Source organism: Setaria viridis, chromosome 7, assembly GCF_005286985.2.
Source record: "Setaria viridis chromosome 7, Setaria_viridis_v4.0, whole genome shotgun sequence".
Classification (NCBI taxonomy): Eukaryota; Viridiplantae; Streptophyta; class Magnoliopsida; order Poales; family Poaceae; genus Setaria; species Setaria viridis.
The window spans coordinates 26,622,176-26,643,050 of NC_048269.2; the positions used below are offsets into that span (position 1 = coordinate 26,622,176).

The window sequence follows — 20,875 nt, forward strand, 5'->3', positions numbered from 1 at the left end:
CCTCCAGATTAGCCAGAGTGAAGGAAAATGAAAAGGGAAGAAGAGAAAATACTCCATGGAGTAGAGCACACGTCGTGTGTAAATTCGATCTTTGACCATGTCGATAGTTAAACTGGCGTACTTCATTGATTGGCCACCATGGCGCCGTACGTGTACCAGTAGGCGATGATACTTCTACAGTTCTATTACGTATGCCTCTGCTGTACCAATACATGGACCATGCAGCATGGCTTGTACTCTCATCGTATCTTGTATTCTTGTCTTATTATAACTAATTAGTGCCTTCTTTAGAGCTTCCACGTTAGCTTAGAAAAAAAATAAATTTCATAGTTGCTTAAAAAATAAAGAAAATTTGTGATCAACCAATAAACTCAAATAATCAATGACAGAATAATAATTATTATATCACATCTATTTTCTTAGAAAATATCCCTTAATTGTTAAGAAAATAGTTGAGGGTAGCACTTAATCCATATCTAAACTAAAAACACATCAGCCATACGAAAAGTAGCCAAGAGTAACCACTAAATATATATATAAATACAGTATTGCGGAACATACTATGAGGTAGCTTCCTAATCTTCAGGCAAATAACCAACTATACCACCGTGAAAATTAATCTAGAATGATCTTCTAAATTTATTACATATAAATTACCCACCTCAATTACGTATTAAAATAATCGAGGAACATCTAAGTTATCTATTTCTGTTATTATAAAATAGCCTCCCTGTATATGTTTCTAAAGTACCCACTTTACTTCACCGTTACTATAGAAAAATTAACTCAAGTTAGCACATACATCCCACCATGCAGACCACGTCTTTTGAACTAGAAGCCATCAGATGAGATCAAAATTCAAATAGCTCATTTCTTTTTGTATTTTCATCTATTAATCATAGTTGGATGTTCCAACTTCATTTACGGTCGAAAGATTCCCGTAGGAGTAGGACCCCCTAGTACCATACCAGCAGCGGCAGCCCTATACGGTATACCAGGTGCAGTACGCGTCTCACGCTGGTATCATTGTACGCACCCGTAGCTGGCCGCGTGCATATAAATACAGATACGGAACGAAACACACGTAGTACTGACGGGCACCCCAGGTACGTAGTACTCCGTATGACGATGTATGCTGCAGTCCACGCACATGCTATCCAAGTAGTTGTTGTCGTATTCTACGAGCGTACGTGTACAGTGTACTGCTCACGTCGTTCTAGACTTCTAGCCGGCCGTAGTAGTATACTCCGTATACAGCAGTGGCATTTTTTTTTGCAACTTGACTCTGCTCGAATCTATGCGATCAGGGTACGTTCTGACGCTGGCGTGCTGCGCACAGAGCACTAAGCACATCCGCATCAATCGCATGGCATGTGCATGCATGGACATGGACGCCGCGTATAGCTGCCAGTGTGGCGGGGCGTACTGGCCACTGGGGGCGTGTAGGCTGTGCGTGGCCAAACAAGGAAAAAGGAGGCGTAGGCTCGCCGGGCGAGTAATGGGAGATTGGGAGGGAGCTGTGCACTGCACCAAGCCACCATGGTGACCGGCGTACCTTTGCCTTGTGTGTAGCAGCAGCTGCAGCAATGGATGGACTGTCGAGTAGTCGCAGCAGGCAGCAGCGGCCGTGTGGAGAAGCGTAGCTATAGCTATTCTACTATAGCCTCAGCAGCCTAGGCGGTGGGAGCGTGACAAGATTTGGCAAGAGAAATCCGAAGCCCAGAGATTCTGTTCTGTGGCCGTCTTCTTTTTCGCGTACACGGCTCGCATTACACATACCACATACTCCTGCACTGTTGCGACTTGCGAGTAGACAGTAGTTGTAGGCTAGTAGGCAGTACAGATAGCTCTCTCCCCCGTTCGTCTGAGGTCTGAGTTCTGAGCGTCCGTCCATGTCGCTGTCGCCGGTTGATGGAGTCACAGGGTCTGTTCGCTTCAGCTTATAAGCCGGCTGAAAAGCTGAAATGGCTGATTTGTTGTGAGAGGAAAACACTGTTTGATGGCTGATAAGCCGGCTGAATAAGCTGAAGCGAACAGGCTGAAAGGCTGGGTTGGCATGGCTTGGCTGGAGAGTCGGGGACCTGGCTGGAATAGGGCTAGCTGGTGGACTACTAGGAGTATTTCGCAGAGCGCTGTGATTTGGGCAGCGCAAAGGACGTGCATGGCATGTTTGGCCGGAGGACGGACTGGATGGCCTGGCCGGATGGGTGTTTTCAGTTCACTGTGGGCTGCCTGTGTCTTGGCGTGGACCTCTCGGTCTGAGGTGTCTGGACCAGTGCATCCTTTTTGTCCCCTTCCGTTTGTTCACTTGCCGCCGCGCTGTTGCTTCCCTTTTGAATTCCACTTCCACTCCCAGTTCCCAGTGCTGTTGCCACCTTGATTTTCCTGTTCGGATACCGGAAGCCGGTTGGCAAGCGAGCGGCATCGATTGTTTTACAAGCACCGCATGTGCTACTGAAAATCATCACAAATACATTTTAAAATGTCAGAGCATTTTCCACTTATCTCTTCTGGTGGAACATTTTGTCTACCGCTGGCACATTTTTTCACTTACCGTTCCGGTGGGAAATGCTCCAGCAGTATAAAGAAAATGTTCTACAAAGAGAAAGAAAAATGTTCTATGCAATCCGGATGCTTCGATTTATCCAGGCATGTCAATTTTAATTGTCAACAACCTCACGAGTGGATAATGCGGAGAGAGCTGTAGAAATCGGTGTCAACTCTCAAAACAGAGAGAGAGAAGATGGTTGCTAGGATTGAACCCCCGAGGCACCATAACTGCTGACGCGCTGCGAGATACGATCCGCGTAGCAGGCACAGGCCATTACTTGGAGGAAGCTGCCGTCTTTTCACTCGTAAAGAAGCTTTGCTTTCGCAGGGTTTTCATCCATCTCCACGGAAACAAGACTCTACCCATCTCTGCAGACAGCAGACCCATTAAATTCAGCTAATGATGGACGTATCCGGTATCTGTGAGTGCAGTAGGTTTACCGTTCAGTTGACACCATGGATCGAACGGTGTTGCGCTCCGCTAATCCGCGACAGGCCCAACGAGACGGTTCAGACAGCCCATCTCTGTACCATCAGTACGTAGCGTAGCACAGACAGACAGGAAGAGCTATGCCCATTGCCCATAGCCCCATACCATACAAGAGGGAGTGAACGAAGCGCCGAGAATCCAGCAGCTTATAAGCCTACGCCCCACTCGTCTTTTGAGGGCGTGGAGGGGAGAGCGAGGAAGAGACACGGTGTAGCCCGCCGCGAGGAGCTAGGAGCGGCAAGCAGCTTGTTCTCTACTTCTCTCCCGGTCGCGAGAGGGAGCCGCTGCCTGCCGCTGCCGGTGCAGCACCTCTGGCTGGGCTTATAGTGGAGGAGAGGTGCCGGGAGGAGGAGGGGGAAAAAAGCGGAAGTTTGGTTCTTTCCTCCAGCACCTGCCGCCGCGCGGCTCTTGCTCGGGCGTGTGGCGAGCTCCATCGTCCAGCTAGGGAGGTCCCGTCGTCGTTGCTGGCGATCGAGGAGATGGGCGGCGGCGGCGGCAGGAACGGCGCCGTGAGGCAGTACATCCGGTCCAAGGAGCCCAGGATGAGGTGGACCGCCGACCTCCACCGCAGCTTCGTGCGAGCCATAGAGTGCCTCGGCGGCCAAGACAGTGCGTTCCCTTCTACCTTCTCCTTCCGCTTATCCCCTCCTACCTTGCTGCCCTCCCATGTGTGTTGTATTCATGGTGTCAAAGGGCTTTAGACAGTGCGTTCTCTTCTCGAGTTTGCTAAATGTACCTTTCCCTTGCTGGTGCCATTCTTCTCTTCTCCGTTGATGGTACTAGCTGTAGATTATCTCTCACACGCCGCCTTGTTTGGTTCTAGTACATGCTGTTCTTCCTCCTCCTCCTCTTTAGCGCTCAGTTCGTTGTTTGATGCACGCGCGTGTAGTATTCTTGTTCTTGAGAGATTCAATTTTTTTTCTTAATTGTCGCCATGAAGTGCTTTCTTGTCTTTTATGTTCTAAAATTGGTTGTCTTCTTGCGCCTTCCTGTTATTCCCAGTTGTGTTTGCAACAGGCTAATTACCGTTTTTCTGGTGTAAATTGCAGAGGCTACGCCGAAGCTCATTCTCCAGTTCATGGGCGCCAAGGGGCTTACCATATCTCATGTCAAGAGCCATCTCCAGGTGATTTAATTTCTCTTCTTCATCCCTTCACCGTTCACGCCTGCACGCCATGCCGTATGCAAATGCAAAGCTTTTGATTCCTCCATTTGCCCTTCTGATGAGCAGATGTACAGAGCTGCGAGGCTTGGCGCGGGAAGAAGAGGTGAGAGATGAAATGAACCCTCGTTTCGTTTGCTTCTTTGCCCACCAGTCTATCACTACATTCCTCCCAAGTCATTTCTTTCTTTGTTCTCTCTTGGCCGTATTTTTAATTGTTTTACATGTCAACGCTGTGCAGCTTAGCTGCATTGTTTATTCAATGTTCAGGAGCAAAACACACGTCTACAACAGTAAACTGAACATTCCATATTATTTTAATATATATATATATATATTTAAAAAAGAAGCATCACACTGTCTTGTGGTTTGCGTGACTTCTCTAAGTTCACTTTCCCACATGCTCACTGCACTTGCCAACTACTCCGAGCAACCCCCAGATTCCCTTCTCATGTGTCATGAGTACCTTTATCATGCAAACCCTCTATTTGGAAAGCCAAATGTAAAAACGAAATCTGAAAAAAAAATACTCGCTCACTTTCTATAGATTTTGCTAATGGAAAGCCAAACACCTTTCTTTCATGGCACCATCACTCCATCAGGGATGCAAGCAGCCCAGCTGCAAAGGAGGCACTCATGCGCCGGTGATGAGCAAGGCCCCAAGGAGTTCCTGTGCCCACCACTGAAAAGGTTAGCCCTGCAACCACCTTTCCCCTCCCCATCTTTGCAACGTGTGTTCAAGTTAAAGACAAGGCTTTTCCAGGGCCTAATCTTGACGCAAGAAGCTAAAGCGCCTTTTCCCATGGCGTCTGTCCGTTTGCTCTTTTTACATGGGGGGTCGTCTTTGGATGGATGAACAGGGCCAGGATGGGGACGGCGGTCGCATACGAGAGCATGCAGGGAAGCCATCGAATCAGTGAGGCGAGGACGGCCGCTGCAGCTGCTGCTGCTGGGAGCCTGTACTGCATCGATGATTACATGCAAGCCATGGCGACGCGCAGGAGAATAAAGGAGGAGGGCCTGAGATGGCAGAGGAGGGATGCTGCGGCTGCGGCTTCCAGCCTCCAAGCCGTGGGATGTTTGGTGCAAGAATCTGACCCCTTTAAGGTACATCAGCTAAAAAGTAAAACACAGTAGAAAAGAGAGATCGTCAAAAGGTTTATCAAAAGAAGATGAATCTTTCCTTGTCTTAACTGCTCCCTTTCACACTCCCATCCTTATCTTTGCATTACATCCTATTCTGCAATTTTTTTCTATAGTTATTTGGTGGCAGATTTTTTGCACAAAAGTTGTTTACCTGTGTTGGCCAACTAGCCAACCTGATAGCACTCAGTAATCTGCACACATCTCTAACAGCGTTTGTATTGATATTAGTTGTGTGAGAGGGCTAGGGGTTCAGAGTTCATACCTGATCGACCAATGCAACCACATCCAAAGATCCTCCTGCAGGAACAGGACTGTCGTATCTCTGGCGCATGTTGTGTAGAAGAAACACAACATTTAGGATTGCTGGTACAGGTATCACCTCGGTATCTGGATACGGGCACAGCCGCGCCAATAGGCATTTGATTACCCGTATCTTCAGAAGGAGATGCAAGCACCAGCATGGCTAGATTGCTGGCAAAATCACTTCTTGAAATGTATCTGTTGTTTTTAAATAGAAATGATAACATTGGTTCAGGCATTTACTTCTCACATCGCAGTAGTGGCATGTTGCAGTGGCTTCTGCAGCTTTCAGGTCCATGCCTTGCGTTGCACCCAGTACTTCTCATGATGATGCTGGTGCAGATAGAATTTGCTCATTATAGCTTCTCTGATGGCACGCTCTGACTGAAATTTTCTGAAAACTGCACGTCCTTTTGCTTCTATTCACATGAATACCATAGCTGTTGTACCCCGTTGCCCGGATCCTGACGATCCTTGTGGTGTTAAGTGCAGAGAGAAAACGAGCTCCAACACTGCGAAATCTGACGGTCTAGATGCATGCCACAATTTTTTACAGTTACTGCAGAAGTGCTTGTTTCTTTTGTGCCATACTTTCCATCAGTGTAGCAAATCACTCTTTCTAACTGTGATTTCGTTGGGCTTTAGCAGATAAGCAGACCTGAAGCAAACCATCTTGTTCTTGTGCCGAATCAGAAGCAGGGCTCCGTCAAGGATGGAAACGGAAACGGATGCTCCCTCTTCGGCAACTTCAGCACTGCGGCAAAGGACAAGCCACCTGAGCAGTGCTCCCTGTCACTGTCCCTTGGTCTGGACCCAAACTGCACCCGCGCCATGGCCGCCTCCTCGCCGAGCGAGAGCAGCTGCATCCTCACGGCCTCTCCGGCGAGGAGGAGCTCCAGTGACTGCTCCGGCCATTCAGACCGCTTTGCTGGCCCGGGTTTAAGCTTGGAGCTTTCCCTGTCCACGTGTGGGTTTTAGATCACTGCTCCAGTTCTGGATTTTGTACATCGATCGACCAGCTTTTGCTTTGGTGATCGCCGGGCGTGGCGTTTCTTTAGGATGTTCCTGGCATCATGACCAAGTAGAAAGTTAGTAGTAGCTAATCCCAAGTTGGTAGTAGGACGATGACCTTAGAATCATAGCATGTTATTTCTAGCTAGTATGTGCAAGGCCTCCTCCAATGAGTTCAGGTAAGCTATCTCATATATGTCCACGTCATCATGCATCCTATGTGGAGGAAAGCGAAATTCAAAATCAATCCATCTATCTCCTATGCCACGCTTATCTCGCTCAAAGATTGATGTCAATACGAGCCAGTGCAAGAGTCAGCCTGACTCTTCATCGTAGAAACGGATCCGCTACTCCCTCCCCCAAATCTCCCGTGCGCCAATCTTCCACCTTGCCTGCGCAAATCCTCCTGCATGCGCCCTCCCTCCTCTTCTCTCCCTTTTTCGTGATTGGTAGCTGGGAGGGGGGGGGCGTCCGATGGACCATCCCCAACTTTGGCCTGTTCGGTTCGCCCACCCGCACGAAAGGCCCACACCCCCTCGTTCATTTTCCCCATTCCATCCCGCATCCCTCCGTCCACTCGGCATCGACCTTCCCTTGTGAGCCAGGACGGGGCGATGCAAGGTGGGAAGATTTGGGACGAGCGCAGGAGATGGCGCCGTCCTGGGGATAAAGGCACGGGAGGCTAGGGTTACCGCCCCATTCTCGCGCCATTGCCTTCACTCCCCTCCATTTCCCTGGTGCGCCTTCTCCTCTCCCTCCCCTTCTTCGACCTCAGTTCGCCAGTCGGGTCGAAGTCCTCCGGCGGCCTATTGTTGGTCCTCCGGTAGTGTGACGGTACATCCCCCCTCCTCTAACGATGCTTCCTCCCCATCTAGATGTGTGATGATCTATTGATTCGTTAGTTTTTGTTTGCCGACGATAAACCCTAGGTTCTTATATTCTCAGATCTATGTGGTGCTTTTGTTCGTGTGCATGTGGATCTATGTTTTTGTGATGTGAATCTATGTTTATTCAAACATATGGATCGGATTTATTGATTTATGTATTACTGAGCAAAGTGCCTAGGTTGATGATGAATCCTTGCCACCGGAGGAACACCCTCGAGTGTGGCAGCCACGTCTTGGGCAACCATGTAGTTCTGAATGTTAGCTTGCTTAATAACATGACCCCAAGTGCTTCTTCTCAATTCTAATTAACATTGCATTGTATTGGTAGATATGGATTTCCAAGCTAGGCGCCGGACGGCTGCTGCTATGGTTGCTGCAGTGGCTACATGGTTTTTCATGTGGTTTAGGAGGAGAGGTCAAGATGCTCACTCCATTACCTATGGACCCATGGCAGAGAGGGACCAGTAGAGGATAACTAACCTAAGATTCATTTATGAATCTGGTGATGTCCATTGTGTAAACCTGCTAAGGATGAGAAGGGTACCTTTTTTCCAACTGTGTGACTTGTTTCATACAAGACAATTGGTTATGGACAGTATATATGCCACTGTTGAAGAACAAGTTGCAATGTTCTTAGGTGGGACTGAAGCTGATTCTGGTAAACCAACTGAAGCATCCAATGGGGTGGACAACTCAAAGGGTAGTGATGACAAAGACAAGGAAGGAAGAGGTGGTAAAAGGAGGAAGTTGTGTGAGGTAGAATACCAACTGATACATGGTATGATTGTAGCTGTTGCCTCTGTTGCAGATGCTCTTAAGGTTCCTCAGCATAATGAGGTCCATAAGGATCTGTATGGCTGTGTTATGGCCTGCCCTGGCTACTCACAAGAGGCACTCATGTGTGCCCTTGTCTACCTGCTCAAGAACAAAGCAGAAGGCCTGTGTTTTGTTCAGATGACAGAAGCCCATATGATCCTATGGCTCTGGTCCTACCTAAGCCAAGCCCACTTCTCCTAGATGCCATTTGATTGGCATATGTGCTTTTGCAAGTAGCCATGCTAATTGTCTATGATATAATCTGACTTTTGGGGTTAGCTCTAACCACTATTGGTAATGATAGAGACACCATTTGAAGCCTGTCCAAGGCTGCATATATTTTTGTATAGCATAGGATACATAGTGTCACCTTCAGGAGGTGATGAGGAGGGAGCTGTGAGGTGTAGACATGAACACATGAACTTGTGGTTGTGATGGACCTATCATATGTCTTTGTTCTGGTTGATGATTTCTTATTCGCCTGTTTGTTCTTTCTTGGTGGTTGTCAATGACCTGGTGTTCAAGGTAAGACCATATGCCTGTGATGATTCAATTTTTTGCCTAGTGATCTTGCTGGATAACATCTGATGACCTTGAACTTGTGAGGTACTGGGACATTGTTTGTTCGTGTGTTGTTGATCATATTTCTGTTTCTTGTCTAGCAATTTGCCTGTTTGTTCTTTCTTGGTTGTCAATGACCTGATATTAAGGGTAAGACCATATGTCTGTGATGATTCAATTTTTTGCCCAGTGATCTTGCTGGGTAATATCTGATGACCCTGAGCTTGTGGGGTACTGGAACATTCTTTGTTCATGTGTTGTTGATCATATTTTTGTTTCTTGTCTAGCAATTTGCGTGTTTATTCTTTCTTGCTGCCTATTTCTGTTGCGATTTATTTGGAGTTCTTGTCACTGATGCTCCAAGCTCAAGGTTAGGGGATGATGAAAAACAAAACAAAAATCTGAGGTCAACCTTTACTCTACCACAATTTCTTTGATCATACTACACCTTGCAATTGAATCATGTTTTCTTTTCATTATAAGGCACAATGGCTTGGTATGTAGTCTACCGAGGTAGAAAGACTGGGGTGTATGCAAATTGGGTCACATGCCATCAATAGGTGACTGGTTATCCAAACTTTACTATAAGAGTTTCACTTCCAAAGAAGAGGCAACTGCATCTTTTCTTGAGTTCATTGGTGATGCAGATGTCCAAGTTCCTGTTTTGGGTGCACAAATGGCGGTCAGCACATATAGTTGGCTCCATATCATCATTGTGGTGGAGCTTTTTATTATTCTATGGATGCTTGTAGTAATTAGTTTCCTTTGAAAATAATTTATGAACAACAATCTTTGTAAGATAAACATAACACTTTATTTGCTCATGCTACTAAACATTGGTGGTAACCTCACCAAAATGGTCATGGGATGTTCTGAACATTTGCCATTCATCCTACCAAACAAGACTTCTTGTGCCATCTCATACACGAAAATTGTCCATCTAATTTAACCAAACAGTAGCTTGACTTATTCAGGACGACAGCAATGTGCAACCAAACTAACGCAATTGCATCAGGCCATCCTGCCTCCCGCTGGCCGGTACCACCCCTCCATCATGTATGCCTCACCCCTTTGCAACCAATCACGTCCTACACCGACGACCTATGCAGCAAGATGAGCCGTCGATTCAAGCGAGAAGTAGCTCCGCCGCCGCCGCCAAGCGCAGCAGGATCTGCAATTGCTTCCGGGTGTTTTGACGCCACCTCATCCGCCTCCCTTCAGTCTGTTGGTGGCGCAATGGCTCTGCCACCAGGAGCCCAGCAACCAGGTAAACTCAACCTTGGTGTGGATTGCAGTACCTATTTCATGGAAATTGGTGTCACTTGATGATGCTTTCTATGTTGTGCAGCGTGGTGGAACGGACCTCTGCCACAGGCCAATCCATTCAGTCATGTGTTCCTAGATTGGTAAGAAATATATTTTTTAACAATTGTTCACCTGCCGAGTGTGTTGTTTCTATAGGCAACAAGTATATTCCTATTTGTTGAGACTGTATAGATTGTAGAATGCATGTTGTATCAAGAAGGGTAGGAAAATCTGATTAAACCTAGAAACTAGAAAGAAATATCAATTGTTTTTCTCAGGGGAGGCATGCATTGGTTATTTTGTGAAACAATTGTGCGTTGTTTAGGTATGATTCTTTTTTTATTTGCAGTTTGGTTTATCTTTCATTGGATTCTACTACTGATTGGCAACTCATTTTTCTTTCATTAATAGGAGTTCAATGTTGTGGGTTGCCTTCAAGCTTTTGGCAGTCTGTTTTGATGAATGCAATTAGATTTCCTGTCTTTTGTGCCCTGAATGTAATATGCATGGCTCCTTCAATATTGTAAACTAGATTAACATGATATAGCTATCATGTTTTGTACAACTAGATTACATGATATAGCTATCATGTTTTGTACGGACATTAGCAGGTGGAAGAACTACACCTTATTTTATTCCAAAGCTGACATGTCTAAGCTACTACTATGCTGAGATAAGTTGAGATGTTTGTTTCTATGTATACTTTGTGTAAGAGCGCACCAAGGGGCATCATATCATCTGTACACATGCAGCCATTAAAAGTAATAAGAGATAGCCTAAGAGGTAGTTCATTGGAGAAACTATCTTTTATTGTATCTCTTAGATGACATGTATGGGTTAAGAGCTAGCAGCTGACTCAACCTTTGGAGGAGGCCTAAGTGGCAAAGTCACCGTGCTCCTTTCAGACTTCAGAGTACCATTGCCGTACTGTTGCTTTCCGCTTCAGGCTTGAGCACCAAAGAACAGGAACAAGCGAGATTCTTGCCCCAGCCATCTTTTCCTTTGCCTCCTTTTGTTTGATCGTGTCAAAGATGACTTTCTAGGGGTAGGGATCAAGAAATTGGCAACACCAAAGCTTTTTGCGAGATCATGTTTGTGCCAACAATGTCTACAAACTAGAAAGACTGTACCCTTTTTATTCCCTTCCATGGAGTAGAAGTCAGAAAAGCAAATGTGGGAGTACTGGTAGAGTGCTGCTGTTCATAATGTTGCTCCTATATACTTGCTACTGCTGACATCGACAGCTCCTGCAGCTGCAAAGAATATCCTGAACTGAGGAGATTCTCTTTTACCAAAAATGAAAAATCGCTACTGCATTCCTCCCTTTGCTTGCTTCAGAGCATCCAAAGAATATAAGCCTAGGTGATGCCCTTTGGATGCAAGAGCCTCCTCGGTGAGGTACAGACAGAGCATGCTCCCGTGCAAGCAGGTCTCCATCTGAAATGCCATGATCACTCCTAGGATAAAAACATGCCGAGGCAATAGGGATTGGACCAATGGTAAACACATATTCGCCATAGGATGCTTCATGGATCGGGAGAAATCTGGGTTTTTTTTTGGCCTCTGAAAGTTTCTTGCAAGTTCAGAGGAGAAGAGCCAACAACTAGAGCACCTAGCTCCAGAGCACCATGATTGAGGACGAAGCGGTCAAGAACTGTACCTCAGAGACAGCGAGCGCCCACTGCGTGACTCTGAGCAACCGCGCGTGTGCAGTATGAGTAGAGGGAAAAGTGCTCCAAATGGGGGAAAGCTCCTCTGTCATGTGGACCACTGGTTTCCTGGTCAAAAGAGTGGGCACAAAATTGACCTATTGCACCAGCATTTTCAACCAAAGAAAAATGCTTGAAACTGAAAAGCAGTACTGCATAGGAATCTCATGAAGCTTTGCAAGATAAAGTTGGAATTTTGCAAAAGCAAGAAAATCTCCAACAAAAGGTGTGAAAAATTGTCAAGTTTTCCTGCCCAAGTAGTACAAATTATTACCATGATGAGCCTGAGCTCGGCAGGGTAGCACGCAGAGGGAGACGTACGGCGGGCGGAGCAGAAGCCATCGATCGAGCACAGGCTGCTGCTGCTGCGGCGGCCCCTCCAGCTCCAGTGCTTCGTGACCTGGCCATTATGCGCCGTGGAAGCAGTGGCGGGAGAAAGTTGCGGGGGGCACAGTGACTGGCGAGGCCATGATCTAACCCCACAAGCTTTCTGAGCTTTGACATTGAAGGGGCACTAGAAAAAAGGCGACGAGTGGTAGCTAAGCTCCAAGAACTGGCGCGGCTCTGGGCTTTCAGCTCTGACCTTGCCACAGGGACCTGTCTCACTCTTACAGACCGCGGTCATAGCGGATGAGAGAGATCAGACCTTGCTCCGTTAAATTAATCCTGTCTTGACTAGGCTGAAAGAGCCCACAGTGGAATTTCAGCCAGGCCGGTTGAAGCGTGGTGCAAACAGTAGATGCCCACTCTGATGACCAAGGCCATGTTTAGTTACTCCCAACTCCCAACTTTGACACTATGCAAAAAGAAGATTCTCCATCACATCAAACTTGCGGTACATGCATGGAGTACTAAATGTAGATGAAATTAAAAACTAATTGCACAGTTTTGTTGTACTTTGCGAGACGAATCTTTTGAGCCTAATTAGTCAATATTTGGACAATAATTCACAAATACAAACGAAACGCTACAGTGTGCTACAGTGCTGTAACAGTAATTTGGCACCTCCCAAATTCCCCAACTAAACAAGGCCCAAACTTCCAGCAGCTCGATCTCATCATAAGAGGCTGGAAATTCAGAGCCCTGCAGTTTAGTTCAGCACTGGTGGCGTGCGTTTGTCGTTTGTCTCTTGTCCGATGGAGCTTTCTCGAGCCTGCAGTTTAGGGCCTTGTTTAGTTGAAGTCTGGAGGTGTCAAATTACTGTTACAGCACTGTAGCACACTGTAGCGTTTCGTTTGTATTTGTGAATTATTATCCAAATATTGACTAATTAGGCTTAAAAGATTCGTCTCGCAAAGTACAACAAAACTGTGCAATTAGTTTTTAATTTCATCTACATTTAGAACTCCATGCATGTACCGCAAGTTTGATGTGATGGGGAATCTTCTTTTTGCATAGTGTTAAAGTTGGAAGTTGGGGATGACCGGCTAGGTTCCTCAGCCATTACTGTAACCGGCTGGATCAAAATCTGAAGCCGCGTGCGAGCTGACAGCGAAGGTGAGATCCTCAGCGGCAGGAAAGGCGTTCGAGATGGGCAGGCAAGGCCCGCGAGGGCAACGACTTTGTGCTGCCTGCTCTGTAGCCCAGAAACAAAACTGCTGCAGTTTGGCCCCTGCACTTCTCCCAACTGTGTCCTGCATTGAACTTGAGCCTAGCACATCATTCCATAAACACATGTCTTCTACTACCTTTCCTTCAGAAGCAACACGCCAAATGGCCTGCACTGCTGCACGTTTTCAGCAGCAGTATCACGCAGCAAAAGCTAGCATTGTAGGAGCTGAATAAAAATCTAAATAGATATTCAGATAACCTCATATGAAGTCTTGTGGCTCCACTTAAATGACTAAAGAACACACACATAGCTCAGCGAAATGTCAACGATTTTTCATGCACCAAATAAATACAGTGGATTTAAGCATTTACACAAAGTATGAAACCAAATAAGCACAGTGGATTTAAGCATTGAAAGAAAGTAGGAAAAGTAGTGTGTAAACATCACACGAAAGGGCAGCAGTATGCTTACTATTATCATTTCAGAACTTAACATTACACTGCAATGTGTTCATCATTATATAACTGTTTACCAACCACCCTGTTTTGAAGTTATAATTTATTTTGAGAATGATCCAAAGAGTTCTAACTTGCTACAAGAAAAATCCCAGTGAGGGGGGCAACAGTTACATCCAGCGTTGTCTCATACAACTATCTCAGCATGGACAAAAGCATCAAAATTCAAATCCAGGTAGTAGCTAACCAGAAAATATCATACCAGAACACCAAATCACAGAATTAAACAAATATCTTTCAATGAGATGGATTGTAGATAATGGGTGAAAGAGGGTGCAATATACCCCTCTTCTTGAAGAATAATCAAATCAAGCAGATACATTTACATCTAGAAATGTCAAATTTCCCCAGAAAGCAGCAAGTGATAATGAGTTTCAAGCTTCACAGAACATGTACCATCCAATTCAACTGGGAATCAGAAGAACAAAAGACAAGCCCAAGTTAAACTTGTTTCTAAGATCAAGGCATATGTCGTATTAACTGCACATATATGAGCATGACTAGCATGTGGAACAGAGATGGTCATATGATTCAAAAATCTGAGAGGGAGGGAGGGGGTAAATAACCTAGCATTTGCAAGATGGTAGGCATGACAAAGACCACAGTTACACCAAATATGCCTCAAGTTCTATGCCATTTCAATTATGCCTTGCCTTGTACAAGCATTGCTACTTCTGAATCACAAATAAAACATTTTACAAGTAAAACTAGAGTTGCTGAGGCAGGAAAAATGTCCTGACAATTGATCTACTGAACAAGGAATAAAAGGGGATCCAATTCCCACTTTATACAAAAGCAAAGGCTCTATACAACATCAACATCGACACCAATCTAAATGTTTCACAAAAAACCACAGCACACCATATTTTAAGATATTAAACAATACAAATGCAAGAACCATTAATCCTTAATTTGCGATGTGTAGAGCATAACAGCCTTCAGTTTGAGTCTCAAAGCAAGATTCAATAACAACTTGATATCCATAAACCAACATTCACACTAGCAGCTAACTCAGCAGATTTGCAGTTTATAATATAGTCATCAGCAATAAAACTTGGAAATTTGTACAAATTCCATATGCATTATGCAATATAACTTAAGTAGCCTAGTCATGGCAAATCACAGGAAATACATACACCAACTCACATTTGACCAAAAACCTAAAATTGTCCATGAAAAGTCTGAATTTTGCAGTAGGTCTTGCCTCGAACATGAGTAGCATGATGCAACTAGCGCCATAACAACTTAACAAGAATAAAACTAGATTTGCTACACTAAGACAGCTTCAAGAATAAAGCCATGGCAATAAATTTACAGAAGAATGATATAGGGCCAATAATGGATATGTTCTTGCACTTGCAGGGACGGTACACAATCATATTTTATGCTTATGCAGCATTAACAGGCACACTAATCCAAATGTCTCAGAAGCAACACAATGCGCCATATTAATAAATACTGAACGATACTAACAGCAATTCAATTTTTCATCATCCACAAAGCATTTCAAGGGAAGCCATAATTTCATATAGATATATAAGAGCAGCAAAGTATTCAAATTTGAATCTTCAAGATCATTCCCAGTACGATCTTGGTACCCCTAGATCAACATACTGACCATTATCGAATTCAGGACAGAGATTGCACTCTAGTAATGTAGTCATCAGCAATAAAGCTTGGAAATTTATACAGATTCCATATGCATAATACCTTAACTAGCCTAACTACTACTGCCGAACTCAATCCGGTAGATTGAAACTTACTAGTACGTCAGGCATTCCGGTTTATAGAGCCAGATCAGGCACGTATTTCTCGAGAGCTTGGTTCGCCACGAGGGCTGCGCCGGTCATCAGTCCCCCGACGACGGAACCGAAGACCGCGGACCGCGGCCCGGCCCCCGCGCGGTAAAGCAGGCCAGCCCCCAGCCCCGCGGCGACGGTGTTCTTCCAGTCGTCCGCGTCGCGGAACCCCGCCACGCCGCTCTCGACCCCCGCGAAGAGCAGCCCGATGATGCCGAGCCTGTTCCCGTACGCGCGGCCCACGGCGCCGCACTGGGTGAGCGCGCGGCTGGCGCGGAGCTTGGCGGAGTCGCCGCGCTCGGACTGCGCCGCGGCGCGGCGGAGCCCCACGGCGGCCCCCGACGCGCAGCCGGCGAGGTAGCCGCACCCGGCGTAGAATGTGAGGTTCTCGCCCCAGCTGCGGGCCTCGCGGCGCTCCTCGCTGAAGACGAGCTCCGGCGAGGTCGGCAGGTCGTAGAGCGCGCGGACCGAGGGGAGGTCGAGGCCCTCCGGCTGGTACGGCGTGTAGACGCGCCGGGCGCCGCCTTCAGACCGCTCCTCGCCGCCGTAGGGGGACTGGTCGCTGGAGTCGGCCATGTCGGCGAGGAGGGGAGGTTGGGTCGGGTGGGGTTTAGGGTTCTGCGGCGCCGGCGCGGCGGTTGTGGCTTCGCGAATCGGGACGCCTGGGGTAGCAGAAGAACAGTGCGTGGCTGCTACGGGCGTGCGGCGGTGTTGATACGGGCTAGTGGGCTTTATTGGGCCGTGTGTGTACCACGTGTTTTCTACTAGCTTGCGTTTTTAGCCCAGTGGGCTTTCTGGCTTGTAAGTTCTAGATCCATTCGCACATCTCGCGTCGCTCAAGTGCTCATCCCCGGAAAGGGAACATCTCAATTTTCATTGGAAGGTCAGCCAGCAACCTGGTCTAGCATCAACCAAGCCACCAAGGTCTTGTACTCTTGTTATATTATCACAAGCCTACAGAAGATACCCACACCACATGAGTTCTACACCCCTGCCGGACAAAACAGGTCAACAGCAGGGACTTTCTAGGGCGTAGAGTAGGGCAACCTTTTTTTTTTTAACAAAATGGCAGGAGCTCTGCCCTTCAATTAAGAAGGGAAAGAGTTTGCACACAAATACATGCAGCACTTGGCCGCAAGAACAAAGGTCGCCAGGGGGACACCTCGCTAAACGAGCACACGGTCCTAAGTGTTTACACGAAAAGCCCGTTTAAACTCATCAACCGCTTCTTTAGTGCGAGCTGCAACATGCTGGACAGGGAGAAACTGGTGTTCGAAGATCCTCCTGTTTCTGCTCCTTCCAGATATTCCACATGGTGCAGATGACCAAACCATTGAAGTTACGTCTTTCATCTTTGCTAACTGAGCGAGCAGCTGCCTCCCACCAATCTTCGATGTTGTCAAAATGTTCCAGCGATGTGAGCACGGTATGTTGTCAAAATTTGCACTTGTTCTCCGTATGTGCTCGCCAGATTAGTTTTGTGTGATGTCGATTGTATGTTGCAACAAACTGAGCATGGTAGTTGTCCATTTCCATTTGATTTGGTCCTCCACATCCGGCTGTAGGTGGACCAAATGAATCCTGATCCATAGAGAGACAATTTCCTCTATGTGCTGACCAAACTGAACAGGTGCGGCGCTAGTAGATTACGAGGGGACCACACTACCGCACTTACAATACAGTTCGTACTGATCTAGAATCTAAAATTCCAAGCACCAAAAAGGACTACTCGTGATCATTTTTAAAACCCGCCCTCATGAACTCCAAGGGCAGTGCATCACAACCACAAGCTGCGATCACGGCTTGGTTCGCACGTCAAGCGGAGCAGTTCCGGTCAGAGGGAAGATCGGGTGACTGAAGCGCATCTCGGCCGCACGAATTTTTATCTCCCAAGAACATGTTCAGATTGGTCGGAGGACCGAACGGATCAGCCCGACGAGGGCAGCAGAGTTTCGTCCTCACAATGCAAGAACTCTAATCATGGCGCTAAATGTTAGTATAATGATGCTGGTTTCCTCCCTGGATTCTTGCTGATTTCCTGTCCAGATCGTCGCGTGGCACTCGTACGTCCAGTAAGCTAGCATCGCATTTCCTTTTCTTTATGCTCTTGCTGTCATGCTGTCCTTCCCAATTGGCGATGCGCTAGGTTTGGCGTACAGGTATGAGGCAGCAACTGTGCACAAGGACCACCATGTGGACATTGCTTGCTGCTATCTGAACTTCTGAACCTGGCCTGTATCACCTACGAATCTGGCCGCGTATTGCCTCCCTGCGACAAAGAAAGGACGGAGGCAACATCTCTTCACATACAGAGAGGTTAGTTGGCAGCTTCAGAAAGGGCAGGAAATAGCGATGGGAGCTGGTGTTTAGGTGTATGAACAGTTGAGCACTGAATGTGAAACCGATCAGCTCAAGTGCTCAGCATAAGCTGTTTGGTACAGCAATGGATACTGGACCTCTTATGAAAGTACCATGCCACTTACCACATTACAAGTAGACAAATCTTTTGACAAATGTCACCCGTAATTGTAATACTTGCTGGTGGGATGTCAAAGGATGATGAGAGTTTTTCAAAAAAAGGATGATGAGAGGATGCAGGCAGATCGACTTCCTAAAGTTCTTGCAAGGAACAGAAGCGAGCACTAAAATAAATCATTTCCCAAAGATTATGTACTGAAAGTGTGTCTCACCATGGTCCTTTTAAATTACGGCTTTACTATTTAGAGCTGTAAAGGAACACCTACGTGCATAGCAGGATTGCAGGGCTACCCAAATGTAGCTAGCACAGAGGGATAGAATAAGCAATCCCTCTTTGCTGCAGAAAATTGGAGGCTGCAGATCAGATCACAAGAGCAGTGAGCAGCAATCCAAATAATGGTCCCCAGACCATTAGGCTGAGCAGATCCAGAAGCTAATTGAAATTATATAATGCCATGAGTAGAAGGGAAAGGATGCTAAGATGCTAATACGCGGCTTCACCTCGGAGGCCACCCACTCCCTATTAAAACCCATGCCATGGCCGCTTAGGCATCAGCAGAGAACACAGTTTCAGGTCTACACGTATAAGGCAAGCCCAGGCACTCAGGCAGCAGCAAGCAACTTGGGGGCATCCATCTATGGCAGGAGGATGGAGGAAGAAGAAGACGACATGGCGTGGTATTGTTCCGGCTCATGTCCTCCTTGAGTCTGTCGGCGGATGTGATGTGAGCCGAACCAATATCACTCATGTATTCTTCATTCAGAAAAAAAGAGAGAGAGAAACGTTATTAGCTACTAGCTTGGTAAGTGTTCTGAGGCTGGTTCTTCCTGAGTGTCTTTTTTTTTTTCATTTTCAGAAGTGTAGCAGAAGGTCTGCTTGATTTATGCTTGTTATGTATAGTAAAATTTCAACACAACGGTTGATTCCATAGAGATAGAGAGGAACTATATGAGTTCATTGAGATAAGCTACTAAGCTAGCATTGCTTGTAAACTGAAAGGAGAAAAGTCTAGGATTTCTTGGTTTCTAACAGTACGGCAAAATAAAGGTATTGCTGTATAAATATGCTTGTTGATTATCCGAAGGTTGCCGAACGAGCTCCATTCTTAAGGCCTGTGGATGTGAAGACATATAATCTTCCATCAGAACCACATATGATCACTAGCTAGCTCATCTTTTTCTTCAGGAAATTAAGATAGCATGAAGCTCTAGCGAGATATGAATATGATTAAAGGGTTATATATCATGTCATGCGAGTCCTGTAACGATGATATAGCAGTACTGTTAATATTGTTTCATAACATTGCTTATACGAGCAGTTGCTAATTTCTGAAGCCACAAATTTCTTCAGAAAAAAGCGATTAACACATTCTCAGTCATATTGTTTTGCTTACATGACATACCATTTTTTCCTCGCATCCCAACCAAACTATTTTAACAATTGTTCTATAAGCATCCTTATCTTATAAAAAGGCATCCATATTCCATACATCAGTTTCATCTTTCATGTGATTTGATTCCCTGAAAAGAGATCGCTTCCAGAATTCCCCAGCGGTGTGCACTCTGCTGCCAGTTCTTTGGTACTACATCATACCGTACTATGAGCCGCATGGTCAAATTTGAAGATTTCTTTTTGCTCCAAATCAAGTCTAGGAAAAATTGCTGCGGTCCAAATCGATTCAGTACCATATATACTAGTTGTTATATACCTGCTCTGGAATCAATTTTTTGTATAGTCTCATACAGCTTGTTTGGCTGCACTTGTCTAACCAAAATAAACTATAAAATTAAGCAGACAGATATTCCTGCTTACTTCGATATGCAGATTCTAAATCACGGACAGATCCAGAAAGGCCATTTCTGTAGCTTTGCAAGCATAGTCAAAAAATAAGTACACATCTGACGTGATGCTAACTTCTCCTGATCCAGCTGTGTGGTTGGAAAACACATAAACTTCCCTGTGATCCAATAACACATTGTCAAGGCACTACATGGGATGCCCTTTTGGAGCCTAGCTGGTGTCCGTCAAAAGCCCCTGCTGTGCAATGGCAACTTGACGACATGTGGATGTATACAGCTGCACGAATCATCAGATAGAAAAGAAACGGATTCTACACAGTAGAATTGCAGGTGAGGTGCACGCCCCTGATGAGCAGCTAGCCTAGTAGTGCGTCACCGGACGGTGTGTGTGTGTTCATCCGAGAGGGACATCCTCCGGCAAGTGACAAGTCCCTAACACGCCGTGCGCGTGGTCATTACAAATTGCATCCTGCGGTCGTCCCAGCTAGCTAAGCTGGTATTTGGTCATCTGGACGATGACATGTCTTGTCTGATGCTACAGGGGCGCGTTTAATAAGGGGACAGAAATGCAGTTTGGTGGCCGTGCTTCTGTCAGCTGCTTGCTTATGATCCGTGTGTTTTCGTGATCTCTAAGTGATTTCCATAGAGAGAGATGTAGCTTTCTTGCGGTTAAAAGAGTATGTTATCGCGGCGGCATGACCTAGTCCTATGCTTGTACGAGCGTGTTCATTGACCTCGGCGTGCGTACGTGAGCGCGAGCACTGGCATCACCGGCACGAAGCTACAGCTCATCG

General features: G+C 46.2%; 2 protein-coding genes and 1 long non-coding RNA gene across 4 annotated transcripts; 2 read left to right on the forward strand and 1 right to left on the reverse strand.

Moving 5' to 3' along the window:
* Positions 1-3,372: 3,372 nt before the first annotated feature.
* LOC117862823 (myb family transcription factor MOF1) lies at positions 3,373-6,906 on the forward strand. Of its 2 annotated transcripts, none has more exons than XM_072295391.1 (6): positions 3,373-3,649; positions 4,090-4,166; positions 4,272-4,308; positions 4,805-4,892; positions 5,063-5,309; positions 6,294-6,906. In XM_072295391.1, the coding sequence occupies exons 1-6, from the start codon at positions 3,520-3,522 to the stop codon at positions 6,624-6,626; spliced, it is 912 nt and encodes a 303-aa protein (XP_072151492.1). In that variant the 5' UTR covers positions 3,373-3,519; the 3' UTR covers positions 6,627-6,906. The 2 variants fall into 2 exon arrangements, with proteins under 2 accessions (XP_072151492.1, XP_034602235.1); XM_034746344.2 differs by having other exon boundaries at positions 6,297-6,906.
* Positions 6,907-15,508: 8,602 nt separating this feature from the next.
* Positions 15,509-16,695, reverse strand: LOC117862912 (mitochondrial import inner membrane translocase subunit TIM23-2). Its single transcript, XM_034746466.2, has one exon. It carries the CDS (start codon positions 16,377-16,379, stop codon positions 15,789-15,791), a length of 591 nt encoding a protein of 196 aa, XP_034602357.1. The 5' UTR covers positions 16,380-16,695; the 3' UTR covers positions 15,509-15,788.
* A 1,752-nt stretch (positions 16,696-18,447) lies between these two features.
* On the forward strand, positions 18,448-20,662 carry LOC117863714 (uncharacterized). Its single transcript, XR_004642283.2, has 2 exons — positions 18,448-19,084; positions 20,211-20,662. It is a non-coding gene; the product is annotated as an uncharacterized lncRNA (long non-coding RNA).
* Positions 20,663-20,875: the final 213 nt, after the last annotated feature.